Here is a 15,711-nt window from a genome sequence, read left to right on the forward strand (position 1 = left end):
AACCAATCACATGCTCACATTAGTAATGAAAGTCAATCTCATATTGTCAAATTTATGATTATTCTCAGTTTAGTTACTATGAAATCCCAAATTAGCAATCTGTCAGTCTGCATGTATAACCATTATTGCGTGATACTAACCCATTATACTAATAAATATCTCTGCTTTCTATTGTTTTTTTTTCTCTCTCTCTCAGAACGACGGTTACGAGAGTCAAAATCACCTCCCCCACCTTACATATCTCCTCTCGTACCATCATCATCACCTCCTCCTCAACAACAACCACTGCCATCATCTGCACTTCCATTATCTTTACCCTCAACAACAACATCAAGATTCAGAACGCCAGTGAATGTCTCCATAGCAACTACGATTCCACTAATCGATGATTCTAATGTAACCGTAATAAATGGTGAGCAATGCCTCCATATGTAAAGCATTCCCACGGGTCCTACCTTATACTCTTGGCTAAATTATAATGTCTGATTGCAAGGTTTTCTGAAGAAAGGGCATGTAACTCGGTGAACTGGCAACTGCAGAAAATTCGTCTATACTAAAAATGTACACTAAAAATGTATTGACATGACGCTAGCATAAAGTCTTGTGGTCTTACCTTACCACATGTTAAACGCTTAATGCTAACCCATTTGATATTCAGAAAGTGTGCACATGGATAAAATCTCATGAAAGTCGCTGTTGAATCAGTGAAATGTTCATTGCTGCTTTTTTTTTTGTGACAACGCTGAAATTTGTTCAGAATCATGATCACTTCAAATCAAGTGTAAAAAACATTGTGTATTGAAAATTGTATGATGTGGTGTGCGGAAATTATTCATTTTGTCTGAGTTCCATATTTTATTTCTTCAAAAACCATGCAATTTTTTCTGCATTGTTGACCCATTCTATATTATTACTAACATGGCAGTAGCTTGCTATTCGTTGCCGGAATAACACCGGTAATGATCATCCCATTAATGCATGTTTATTAAAAATATTCTCTCGCCCTGTTTACAATTCTTTTGAAGTAATTTACGAAAAGTATGTTATCTATTTTGTACACAATTATACTTCTCATTGTTTGGTAACTATTTGCTGCAAATGCAACAAAAATCAATATAAAAATATTACCCACACAGCATTCTACAGGTTACTTGTTATATACAAGAATTTAATTTACCGTATTTCCTGTATTGGAAGCACATCTTTAATTGTTGTTGTTGTATACTCAATTATAAAAATATTAATTTTATTAACCATGGACACACCTTTGTTGTAAATGCATGTGCTACTAATAGAGCAAATACGGTTGTTAGACAATTCTACATTTTATTAAACTATAATTTATTAGGTTTTGATGGAATTAAAAATCATGTTTGCTTCATACTCTCAATAAAATGTAAGATATGAGAAGTGAAATAAAATGAAATCATGTACTCACCAGACACAATTTAAACAAATTAGTCTACCCTAATTCTCATTGAAAAATTTCAACAATTTCTGTTCATTGACATAGACTAAAAAAATTTCACATTGTTAATATGAATTCCAATAATGTTACAAATTTTTCAAAATATCAGAAAATAAAACAGTATTTTTTTATGCTTAATTTGAAATTATAAAATTATTAAGTTTGGTTGATAAATTTGTTTCTTTATTTCGAAAAAGTAAGAAATTGAAGTAGTAATTTAATATATTGACTTTATTTGAATATGCTGCCTCCCATTCTAGGAATTTTCAGTTGTTTAAACTTTGAACTGCAAGCAATATCGTGTTCCATATATCAAAGCATGAGTATTTGCATGTACATGTCGGACTGTATGATTAGTGTCTGGGATTTTTTAGGTTTCAAATATCATTCTATCAAATTTATGTTTACTTTTCCAATTTCGCATAATGCATTGCTGTTTGATGAACAATTATGTGTTATCGATGTCAGACACACATGTCAATAATTTCTATATTTAAAATTTTGCAATAAATAATTGTGGTTTCATTCTAAATTGGTATTGTATGAAAAATATTTGGTACAAAAAGAATAAAAAAAAAAAAATTGTAGTATGCAATGCATTATGGAGCATCAGTCGATGAAATCATTTTCCCCTGTGATGAAAATATAATGTTCACCATCTTGAATTTGCAGTGCATTGTGGGATACTATATTGTGGCTTCTGTCATGGTCTTCAACTTGTTAAAACATTACATGTACAGCCTCAGTTTCTTAACCACAATGCATCAGCCAAGATGGCTGAACTACATTTCATAATGCTTTTTTTTTCACCATAATAACTCAACCTTTTGGTGTTCTCAGCTTTCCATGCGAATGGGATTTCATCTTTTACTTATTTTATTTTTTCACAATAATATTGCTATTTCTTTTTAGCCCGTTATTTGTCGACACCTGGCATAGTCTTGTATGTCTCGTGAATGGTGTCACTGTGTCATATTCATCTTAAAATACAGGATAGAGACTACTTAAAAATATTTTTAACAAATATTTCAGCCATCTTTGTTTGTTTCTCCATTTGTATTAAAAAGGATAACATCATGAATGAAAACTATATATTTATTTCTACTTACCATCGATTTTAGTTTTTGTCTCTGCAAAATATTTCTGCCCTTTTTTCACGAAAGATAATGATCAGAATTCTCTTAGATGAGTTTGTTCAAAACTACCATTGAGTTTCAAAAAATTATTTCCTTCAACATTTTAGCCATGTCAAAAAATGGTTTTGTTTCTCATCATGAAAAATAAAAAAAATTATACAGGATTTGGTTTTAATAATAATACCACAATGAAATACATGTATATTTTCTACAATAATGCTTTCAAAATGCATGCATTAAATGTCGATTGACAAAAACATCCCCTGAAACAAAAAATGTTCATATGTTATATATGGTATGGTACATGATGATGAGAAGCAACAATTTTTTTTTTCAAATTCTGTTAAATATTGTAAGTCAATTTCTTACTTTTGTGCTACTATTTTTCAAAAATTAAAAGCGATTGCTATAATTATACCTTGTTTTATAATAATTGCATATACTGTAAAAACATTTATTTGGGTATAGTCACTCGATTTTGAAATAAATCACTAATTTTATAATCCGAGTGTGGATCTTATAACTAAATTTATGGCAGCAATATTTAATATCATATTTATAAGAAGTCTATATCGTAATGCACCTTGTATTTTTAATTTCCATGCATCACTATGGTTACCTACATCTTTCCAGATATCACTAATAATCTAACTGTTATTGTTATCTGTATTTGTTTTGTCTGAATGTATTGCTGTTACTGACTACAACGCGCTAATAAATTTATATTAATTATTTTTATTATTTAATTTCCCCTGGCAATCCATTCCGCTTTAACCATAGACCCAGATCACCATGTTAAAGCTTCCATTAAGACTCACGATATAGAAGGATCAACAGTCTTAAAAGACAAAGTTATTTATGATGAACCCAACTTCCAGGTCATCTCTGGTGAGAGCTAGTATAGGCACCAATAACTATTAACATTTGAACAATTCTATTCCTAACTAGCATTAACCACTCCTAACTTATTTTTATTTGACCTTTAGTAGCTTACCCCACTTGTTGTCTTAGATTAATAATTTCTAATAGTTCTGATTTATTTATGATGATTAAAACATTTACTGTGTTAATCTGTAGCATGGAATGCACTAGATTTTAGGAAGTCATGAATGTTTGCATGTATTCAATTGTATGATTACAATGTGTGTTTTTATATTCATGGCAAGGTTCCATCCTATTTCACAAATTATCTAGTTAGCTGGTCATTTGGGTGAAATCCAGCTAATCATTATGGAGATGTTATTATTGTTTTGCTCATTAATGCAAATATGTTAATTCAGTCAACATGCATAGATGTCAATTTACATGTAGATGTCGATTTGGTCACTGCATGTATGCATAGATGCAAATTTGATCAGGGGGCATAGATGGTGATTTTATCAGTAGGCATAGATGTCAATTTGATCAGTTGACATAAATGCCAACGTGATCAGCAGGCATAGATGGTGGTTTGATCAGTAGGCATAGATGCTGTTTTGATCAGCAGGCATAGATGCAAATCTGATCGGTAGGCATAGGTGGTGTTTTGATCAGCAGGCATAGATGCAAATTCGATCAGTAGGCATAGATGCAAATTCGATCAGTAGGCATAGATGACAATTTGATCGGTAGGCATAGGTGATGTTTTGATCAGCAGGCATAGATGCAAATCTGATCAGTAGGCATAGATGACAATTTGATCGGTAGGCATAGATGACAATTTGATTGGTAGGCATAGGTGATGTTTTGATCAGCAGGCATAGATGCAAATCTGATCAGTAGGCATAGATGACAATTTGATCGGTAGGCATAGGTGATGTTTTGATCAGCAGGCATAGATGCAAATCTGATCAGTAGGCATAGATGACAATTTGATCAGTAGGCATAGGTGGTGTTTTGATCAGTAGGCATAGATGCAAATCTGATCAGTAGGCATAGATGACAATTTGATTGGTAGGCATAGGTGATGTTTTGATCAGCAGGCATAGATGCAAATCTGATCAGTAGGCATATATGTCAATTTGATCAGTAGGCATAGGTGGTGTTTTGATCAGCAGATCTAGATGACAATTTGATCAGTAGGCATAGGTGGTGTTTTGATCAGCAGATCTAGATGACAATTTGATCAGTAGGCATAGGTGGTGTTTTGATCAGCAGATCTAGATGACAATTTGATCAGTAGGCATAGGTGGTGTTTTGATCAGCAGGCATAGATGACAATTTAATCGGTAGGCATAGGTGGTGTTTTGATCAGCAGGCATAGATACAAATCCGATCAGTAGACATAGATGACAATTTGACCGATAGGCATAGGTGGTGTTTTGATCAGCAGGCATAGATGCAAATCTGATCAGTAGGCATAAGTGGTGTTTTGATCAGTAGGCGTAGATGCTGTTTTGATCAGCAGGCATAGATACAAATCTGATCAGTAGACATAGATGACAATTTGATCGATAGGCATAGGTGGTGTTTTGATCAGCAAGCATAGATGACAATTTAATCGGTAGGCATAGGTGGTGTTTTGATCAGCAGGCATAGATACAAATCCGATCAGTAGACATAGATGACAATTTAATCGGTAGGCATAGGTGGTGTTTTGATCAGCAGGCATAGATACAAATCCGATCAGTAGACATAGATGACAATTTGACCGATAGGCATAGGTGGTGTTTTGATCAGCAGGCATAGATGCAAATCTGATCAGTAGGCATAGATGACAATTTGATCAGTAGGCATAGGTGGTGTTTTGATCAGCAGGCATAGATGCAAATTTGATCAGTAGGCATAGATGACAATTTGATCGGTAGGCATAGGTGGTGTTTTGATCAGCAAGCATAGATGACAATTTAATCGGTAGGCATAGGTGGTGTTTTGATCAGCAGGCATAGATGCAAATCCGATCAGTAGGCATAGATGACAATTTGACCGGTAGGCATAGGTGGTGTTTTGATCAGCAGGCATAGATGCAAATCTGATCAGTAGGCATAGATGACAATTTGATCAGTAGGCATAGGTGGTGTTTTGATCAGCAGGCATAGATGCAAATTTGATCGGTAGGCATAGGTGGTGTTTTGATCAGCAGGCATAGATGCAAATCTGATCAGTAGGCATAGATGACAATTTGATCAGTAGGCATAGGTGGTGTTTTGATCAGCAGGCATAGATGCAAATCTGATCAGTAGGCATAGATGACAATTTGATCGATAGGCATAGGTGGTGTTTTGATCAGCAGGCATAGATGCAAATTTGTTCGGTAGGCATAAGTGGTGTTTTGATCAGTAGGCGTAGATGCTGTTTTGATCAGCAGGCATAGATGCAAATCTGATCATGCATAGATGCAAATCTGATCGGTAGGCATAGATGTTGATTTGATCAGTAGCCGTAGATGCAAATTTGATCAGTAGGCATAGATGTTGATTTGATTAGTAGGCATAGATGTCAATTTGATTAGTAGACATAGATGACTATTTGATCAGTAGTTTGAAAATACATCATCATCTCCATAGTTCTATAGTGTGTAACCTTGCCATGCTGTTTTACACCACTACTCAGAATAATAACTATTTTATGGAATGTGTCTGCATTGATAGTTTGTCTGGTAGTTTTTATATTTGAGTTTTTCACTATTTTCTCTTGTAGTTTTTTAATCACTGATTGAACACCGAACGTAATGTGCACCATTAACTTATATTGTTATTATTGTTTTCATTTTTAGCACTTTTTATAATTTGTATTCACTAGTTGTTTAACCGTTTACTCTTTGTTGCTGCTCAAAATCTGAATTATTTCTTCTGAGCTGCACCTAAATTTATAGTTTCTTTTTCTCCAAATACAATTACCTGTGCATGGCTTGTTTACGACTTTAATACTAAACTTTGCATAAATTATCACTGATCGTTGTTCCTGAACTTATCACATGTGATCACATTTCTGACCTAAACATGGTGTCAAATGCTGGAAGTAAATCGTGAAACTGACGACAGTTATTTCTGATGAATTCCGCAATGATACAGCTGTTGTTTTTCTTCTCTCCACTACCCTGGACATTGCGTTATAACCTCAATGTGCCATAACCTTTATAAGTTCTCTAGAGACAGTCCTGAATCATTAGGGAAACTCAAAATGTAAAATCAATCCATTTAAATTCCCAGTATCTTGATTTGGCTATACAGTGCGTTGGCGGAGATCATGCAACTCTCAAATTCCGGTTCAATACATTTGTTGATTTGCAATATTTTTTTACCATCACATTACATCTAATTTCCGTAAGTATATTTCTCAATATGTATGTTTCGGTTAGATGTGCAAGTTGAATGAGAGATTTACATTTGATGTATTTCTGTGATTCAGGCTGGTCTTCTTCTATACAGGGAAATCAAATTTGTAGTCTTTTAAAGCACACCAAATACCAATGTGTAAAATTTAATTATTTTGGCAGATCTGCTTCAATGTCTGATTAGAGTATCAAGCTGGTGAATAGTTTTATAGCGACAACAATTTTACCAATCACGTCTACATGTATGTAAAAAATAAAATACTAAATTATTAATTTATCAAACTTGAGCGTTAACCAGATCATTGATGAGAATTAATGCAATGTCCACATTATCCAATTGGAGAGTACACAGGAGTCGCGCTGTAATTCGTAAACAACCGTTTTAACGTAATCGTGCCTTGGATGTTTATCTATATATTATCAGATCCACAACAGCTACCACCCGGTGCAGTTTACCAGACTAAAACCGTGGAGGGCGACTTGGTTCATACTGATACCTACTACCCAGTTAAGGTACCAGGAACTGTAGAGACCGGAAGAAGAATGGTTAGACAGACAGCTACATATGATGGGATTGGTCCAGTGGATAATGAAAGTGGTATGCCCATTGGACTCAGAACTGTAAGTTATATTGTAAAAATAAAAAACTAATTGCTTATGCTTATAGAAAGTTGTTTACGTCACTCATAAAAATCACTTACATGTTATAGGACGCCTAGTCCTCCCCCTAAAATTTAGTTTTCCAAAAAAAAATGGCTGGTAGAAATTGAGCAATCCAGAAACGATATATGGGACATCATCGCAAGTTCTGAATAATAATAATGACATAGTTCCACATCATGCCTTTCACTTTGAATACTGTAAAATAATTTATTCTCACTTGGAATAAATTTTCACTGAAGGAATGATTCAGTGAAAGTAAAATCCAGCAAATATACCTTTTTAGTCCCCGTTCGGACGCAGTCCGAAAACGGGGACTTATGTTTTGCCCTGTGTGCGTCCGTCCGTGCGTCCGTGACCACCTGTATCTCGAACATGCATGGACCGATTAAGTTCAAACTTCACTCATACATCACACATTATATGGGACATATGCACATGCATTTTTTTCATGATCCGATTAACGATAGCCGAATAGCGGCCATTTTAAGGCCGAAAATGCATCAAAATCGCACATTTTCACCATTCCGGACCCGGATCTCAGTTATGCATGGACGGATTTCATTCAAATTTGGTACATACATTAAACATAATAGGACCTTGATGCACGTCATTTTTTTTTTGGGATCGGGTTCGAAATGGCCGACTGGCGGCCATTTTGTTTTAAAGAATTCAGTTCTGGATCCGTATCTGAGACATGCTTGGATTGATCGAGTTCAAACTTCACACACACAAGGTACATCATGTCACAAATATGTATGTGCATTTGTTTCATGATCTCATTAACGATGGCCAAATGGCGGCCGCTTTAAGGCCGAAAATGCATTGAAATCACACATTTTCACCATTCCGAACCCGGATCTCAGTTATGCATGGACGGATTTCATTCAAATTTGGTACATACATTAAACATAATAGGACCTTGATGCACGTCATTTTTTTTTTCGGATCAAGTTCGAAATGGCCGACTGGCGGCCATTTTGTTTTAAAGAATTCAGTTCTGGATCCGTATCCGAGACATGTCTGGATTGATCAAGTTCAAACTTCACACACACAAGGTACATCATGTCACAAATATGTATGTGCATTTGTTTCATGTTCTCATTAACGATAGCCAAATGGGGGCCGCTTTAAGGCCGAAAATGCATTGAAATCGCACATTTTCACCATTCCGGACCCGTATCTCAGTTATGCATGGATGGATTTTGTTCAAATTTGGTACATACATTAAACATAATAGGACCTTGATGCACGTCTTTTTTTTTTTTTTCGCATCAAGTTCGAAATGGCTGACTGGCGGCCATTTTGTTAAAGAATTCAGTTCTGGATCCGTATCCAAGACATGTCTGGATTGATCAAGTTCAAACTTCACACACACATGGTACATCATGTCACAAATAGATATGTGCATTTGTTTCATGATCTGCTTAACAATAGTGGAATGATGGCCATTTTAAAGCCGAAAATGCATCAAAATCACGTATTTTCACAATTCCAGAACCGGATCTCAGTCATGCAGGGATGGATTTTGTTCAGATTTAGCACAATGTGTTGGTCATATGCAGGTGCATTTCGGTCATGATCTGCTTTGAATGTATATGTCACTCAAATATGAACGGAACGGGGACGTGTCATTGACAATGACTTGTTTCCTATATTTTACATTCAACGCATCAAAAATCAGTGAAAATTAATTCCATACAAAACACCTAAAAAGGGTTTTCAGCAAAAATTAATTCCAGCTAAAATAAAATATTTTACAGTAAGTGGGCTGTAGCTGTGTTACTTAAAGGCTTGTGTCTGCATCATGGGCATAGACAATGTGGAGCTCTTGAGCAAACCAGTGAAATATTTGAATTTAAATGAAAGCTAATGATTGGTATTTATAAATTGTTATAAATGTATTTATAAACTAAGAAACAGCTTTCTGCTTTTCACTGTATTCTTGTAATATCGAGGAGTGGATTCTCGCTCGATACTAGAATCTTATCTAGTAAGTCTTGTAAATTCTCATCAGTAAATAAAAAAGTAAATAGAATACATCAGTCATGTTCACATTACACCAAGTACGCGGTGAGATTTAAGCTAATTTCATATTTTTGCAAATTGGCTATACCTCATTGCGTTCATGCACGGGAGGAAACAGCAGTTAGCGTGGACTAAGAAATACTCACACTTGTTATGAATATACAAATCTTCAGTCTTTTTAACTTGGTTCTATTATTATAAAACAATATCAATGCAAATTCAGTAAGTCTTCCAAATGGTCATCAAATTCAGTCATGGTGTTTTGAGCGGTTAGCTCATGCTAACTGTCTGGACCGAGTCAGATTTTGCATGTGCTTGACATTTTTTAGTCCGTACTAAGCATGTGCGCACATTTTCTTAGTAGGACTTACCTCTTAGTCCGTGCTAAGTAGCTGTGCGCGAACGCAACTATTGTGCTACTACCGGTATTATACTTTCACTGTGATGCTGAAAATGATATAGATTTGTCTTTGAATTATCGGACGTTTTTTCATATGCAGGGAGTAAAAGAAGAAAATAGACATGATTGGTACAAAGAAATGTACAAATCAATTCACCGACAAGAAAAGAAGGATGGTATGTATAAACAAATAACAAACAAATAAACATTAATTGCAAGATAACAATCTGTGGAGAAGATTTGAGTGGAAGATGAAATATAGTAACTTTTGTTATGCGAGTTCTTTGTTACCCTTTAACTTATTAACTCTCTACTCTGTATAGTTTATTCAGAAATCAAAACTTGATTGTCTCTGTGCATTACATATTTTATTTGGAACCATATCAAATGCATCCTGTTTAACCACCACTGGATGACCTTTAACCTCTCATGCATATAACAAATCTGTTTGGTCAAAACAAAAATCAAAATATCGTCAAAGTGACAATTAAAGTAAATTTGTGCTGATACTTTGGTAGTGAAAATCTGCTAAAAAATGTTGAAAAATAACAAACAAAATTTGACAAGGATAAATTTGTTTGCATTTTGAAACTGTGTTATGGACTATTCCATTTTAGAAGGGGTGGAGGGTATTGATTATTTGATGGGGAGAGGGTGACAATCTTACTGCCATATAAATATGACAGATGAAATAGAATTAAATTATTACAGATTATATAAATATTTGAAATGCCTGAATAGAAAAATTTGATTTTTATCGATTTTGGAAAACAAATTGGCTAGAATTTGTTTTTCTCTGGGCCCTACTGATTACACATGTTATTTGGCTGAGTGTGAGTTCTTCTAAACAATGGTCTTTGAATACTAACCTAATTTAAAGATGCGAAGCTCACATATGTTTATATTGTCATTTGTCAATACAAGTTACTATGTAGCAATGATGTTCATTATACTAATTAACATACTTGGCTTGGCTAATGGAATGTCTGGAAATGTTGGCCAATGGGTAGTCTTGAACTGTTGGCCAATAGGTAGTCTTGAACTGTTGGTCAATAGGTAGTCTGGAACTGTTGGCCAATGGGTAGCCTGGAACTGTTGGCCAATGGGTAGCCTGGAACTGTTGGCCAATGGGTAGCCTGGAACTGTTAGCCAATAGGTAGTCTGGAACTGTTGGCCAATGGTAGCCTGGAACTGTTGGCCAATGGGTAGTCTGGAAGTGTTGGTCAATGAGAAGTCTGAAACTGTTGGCCAATGGGAAGTCTGGAACTGTTGGCCAACGGAAAGTCTGGATTTTTCAATTCACTATTTTTGAAACTTAGAAAATCTTATGATATAAAGAAAACATTTAATACAACATTTATGTTATTATAATTTGCATGTTTGCTTGTTTTATGTAATTCTTACACATTATTCTTTACCCCTAATTTAATTTTTTTTTCTCTATTTCTTAATAGTGAGCTATACCATGTACATAATGTAGGGGTGTATTGATAATCTCAGCATGTGTTACATTTTGATGAATGCACAAACTTTTTACTAATAAAATACATTCAACAATTAATGATTCTATCCTTTTCAGCTACTGTTACTAATATCTTATTTTATTTATAGTTTTGCTTGCTTTCATTATATTTTTAAGCTGAGTCCTTCTGAAGTTTCATTTCCATCATAGATACCGGTAGCTAAAAAAGGTCCAAATAAAAAAAAAATTTTGGCACTACAATTTTTCTCACCAAATTTTGATGAAAAGGTTTGCAAATTTTTATGAATTTTTCTTGAATTTTTTTGTTAATTTCAGCCCAAATTAACATAATTGCTCATTAATTGTATGCAAAAGTTGATTTGGGCTTTTAAAAAGTTGAAGCTCTATTTCCTTTATGGCTTTTATTTGAAAGGAATTAATTACTTTTGATTGATATGTTTATTCATTACACATTTATCTTTCCCTAAATATGATATAATATATATAAATGATATTTTGACAATAGTGGTGGCTTCTACTTCAGAAGGACTCTTCCTATGATGGCGTATTTTGCTAAGTTGTAACTTTCCTTCATTCCTTGCAGATGAAGATAATAAATATGAGCGGTTCTTGCGTGACGGCATTTTGATAGGTTGTCCAAACTTTTATAAATGTAGTTGAATGTGTCAATATTCTGTATACTTGGAAAACTTTTGTGTTATGCCTGTAAAAACCATATTTGGAAATCATTTACATATATATATATCCATTTATATATAGTATCATTTGCATATCAATGCCACATTTGTTAACTGTTATCTACTAAGACTATATTGTTGAAACTCATTTGCATATTCAACACCTATTGGAAGAGTAAGTTGCCTAATAATCACCATATATAGAAACTCATTTGCATATCAAATCTTATTGGAAAACTAAGTTACATAGTAAATACCATATTTGGAAACTCATTTACATATGCAAGTTTGCAGTTATGCTAAAGCTGTATAAAAATATCAGAAAAACTTCATGATCATAAATATAATGCGCCAACAAATATAAACCTCTTTCTGTGCTTTCTCTGAAACATACAGGATTTCCAAGTGCTCTATACATGTTTCCCAAGCACAACAGTTCACATATTCTCTTTCCTAGCATGAAATAAAATAAGACAATACCCTATTGTAAAAGCAGCTAATTCTTGTGATAGTTTAATTGTTCTTCGTACTAATAATACCTTTTTTAAATTATATGTATATAGAGTAAAATTGTTGCGCAATATTTGTGTTGTAGGTTTTATCTGACAACTTGTTCAATATGCAGGAATATTAATTTTAATTGGATATCATCAACCAATCAGACAACTGTCTGAGTCAAATCTTCGAAGTCTGTTTCTGATTAAATTAATATCTGGAGTAGCATGCTAAGTGAAATTAGACTTCACGGTACAGACTTTACTGAGAAAATCTTGTTTAATAAAAAATTCATGATCTTCTGTTAACAAAATCAAACAAGCATTTTGCTTCCAGTTGAAAAAAAAACATATTTTTTTTTTTTTACTCTTTACCCTGAAGTACCCTGGTATTCAAGGGTTTATGAAGTTAAGAGTGTGCAAGTATTATACAAATGTAGAGTCCCCATATGGAAGCATCCATTTTGAAATGTTATAAAAAAAACAACGTGTTATAAAAAATGATGTTGCTATGGAGGCAGCCATTTTGAAATGTTGTAAAAAAATTGGTGTTGCTATGGAATTAGCCATTTTGAAATTTTATAAAAAATGGTGTTGCTATGGAAGTAGCCATTTTGAAATGTTAAAAAAATGGTGTTGCTATGGAAGTAGCCATTTTGAAATGTTATAAAAAATGATGTTGCTATGGAAGCAGCCATTTTGAAAATTTATCTTGCAGTGTACATGTATGCAAATTTTGTCTTACACTTGAAATATATACCATTGGACAGTGCTATATGTATCATAAATAAATGAAGAGATATAGAATAGAATGTAGCTAAATAAATATCCTATGTGAACTGTTTGTGTGGACTGTGATGATGTGTACGTCTGTATTGTTTGCATGATTCAACACTATTTTTCCATTCACTGAGATATGAGACAGTATCACTGCATGTCATGTTGCCATAGAAACTGTCGAAACTCGCTTATCCTTTGTTGGGATTAAGTGGAAATACTATTCTTGGTTTTAAGTGAATTTTCTCAGTTTCATAATGAATTGTAATGGTTCATAGTTTCCTCTTCCTGTCAATTTTAGAATTTATATTTTCACTGAAATAAATATGAAATATTGGAATTGGTGACAGTATATTCTGGCATGATTGTCATGACAACACTTATGAGAGGATTGTGACAAGCGAGAATGTATTTTTATGTCAATGAATCATTGAACAATTTTCTTGCATGCCACATTTTTATGCAAGCAATGTTTCATTTTGGAAATGTTGGTTATTTATCCTCTGTTGTCCCTCCTCTTGAGTTTAATCATCATTGTAGATTTTGGACTTTTTTCATCTCGTATATCAATTCATAGCTCTGTAAACAGAATTTTGCAAAGCAGGAACAATTTTGTAGCAAGGAACATTTTGTTAAAGTAGTTAGGATTAGGTTTAAAACTTTCGTGAAATTTTTTACTCACATAATTACTCCTTCAAGGTTATCAAATTGTGATATTCTTAAATTAAATGGTTCACTGCATTTTCTAATTGTTTTTGTACACTTTGGGCTGATTTTACCGATTCCTTTACAATGATGGATAAATTGTATTTAATTGCTCCCAGTGACAAGAAGAGGGCAAAAACTCACTTTACTTCCAAATGTGACTTGAATGAAGGTGCGCTGTAAATGTGTTGGTGATAAGTGGGCAAAGAAGCTGGCTTTTAATATCTGAACATCAAACTTATCTACCTTTCATTTATAACTCTTTTGTTTCACAATGAATCATTCTTTTTATGTTGACAATTGCAAATAAAACAAAATATTCACATATTAAAAATAAAATTCACATCCCGCTAGCTTACAGACAAGATAATCTATTTTCATTGATTTTTTTAACATTTTTATTCCTTTCCCCACAGACGATAACCCCTATACACCAACATATATTTTTCCTGAAGACTCAGATGATAAAAAAAAAAAAGGTACGTCTGTCAACTATAGAGTTGCATAACTGACCGCGTCTGATTCTCCTTATCATTATATTCCATTCAGAGACTTGAAGTATTGGTGTGCTCCACTCCAATCACTCCAACCATTTTCATATTGCTCTGATAAACTGATCAAGCTAATTAAAAAAAATTTGACGAAATATAACAATCATAGTTATAGCTGGTAGTGATGAAAAGATACTTTGAGACGCTGTCGTCATGGCTGCCGTATCCTCAGCAACTTAGATACCAAAGTATGCAACTTTTAAATTTTGTGCATCATGTGAAATGGTTAACAAAAGAAATTTGTAATTTTATTGGTCGAGGCATTGCACTGAATTGCAGACTCCACTTTTATTGTGGACACTTTGTTTTTCATGTATTGTAATCCAGCAAAACAAGGTGAATTCATATTTTAGTACACATTTGAATGAACTTTGATGATGGAAAATACTCATTTTGAATGGATAACTTCATGATTTGAATGCACTGTGATGATGGCAAAACTCATTTTGAATGGATAATTTCATGATTTAAATGCACTGTGATGATTGCAAAACTCATTTTGAATGGATAACTCCATGATTTGAATGCACTGTGATGATGGCAAAACTCATTTTGAATGGATAACTCCATGATTTGAATGCACTGTGATGATTGCAAAACTCATTTTGAATGGATAACTCCGTGATTTGAATGCACTGTGATGATGGCAAAACTCATTTTGAATGGATAACTCCATGATTTGAATGCACTGTGATGATTGCAAAACTCATTTTGAATGGATAACTCCGTGATTTGAATGCACTGTGATGATGGCAAAACTCATTTTGAATGGATAACTCCGTGATATGAATGCACTGTGATGATTGCAAAACTCATTTTGAATGGATAACTCCATGAAAATAATGCACTGTGATGATGGCAAAACTCATTTTGAATGGATAACTCCATGATTTGAATGCACTGTGATGATTGCAAAACTCATTTTGAATGGATAACTCCATGATTTGAATACACTGTGATGATGGCAAAACTCATTTTGAATGGATAACTCCATGATTTGAATGCACTGTGATGATTGCAAAACTCATTTTGAATGGATAACTCCATGATATGAATGTACTGTGATGATGGCAAACT

At 33.8% G+C, this 15,711-nt stretch overlaps 1 protein-coding gene across 7 annotated transcripts in view; it reads left to right on the top strand.

Annotated features, from left to right (window-relative positions):
* The window catches only part of LOC100371246 (uncharacterized), a 146,326-nt gene that overhangs the window by 76,552 nt on the left and 54,063 nt on the right, over positions 1-15,711 (top strand). For all 7 annotated transcript variants that reach the window (XM_085493946.1, XM_085493947.1, XM_085493948.1 and 4 more), the window contains 5 exons: positions 3,385-3,492; positions 7,284-7,480; positions 10,048-10,123; positions 12,014-12,061; positions 14,500-14,562. In XM_085493946.1, coding sequence (XP_085350072.1) covers positions 3,385-3,492; positions 7,284-7,480; positions 10,048-10,123; positions 12,014-12,061; positions 14,500-14,562 — 492 coding nt within the window. The remainder of the gene's footprint in view (positions 1-3,384; positions 3,493-7,283; positions 7,481-10,047; positions 10,124-12,013; positions 12,062-14,499; positions 14,563-15,711) is intronic.

This window comes from Saccoglossus kowalevskii, chromosome 19 (assembly GCF_978046115.1).
Source record: "Saccoglossus kowalevskii chromosome 19, keSacKowa6.1, whole genome shotgun sequence".
Taxonomy (NCBI): domain Eukaryota; kingdom Metazoa; phylum Hemichordata; class Enteropneusta; family Harrimaniidae; genus Saccoglossus; species Saccoglossus kowalevskii.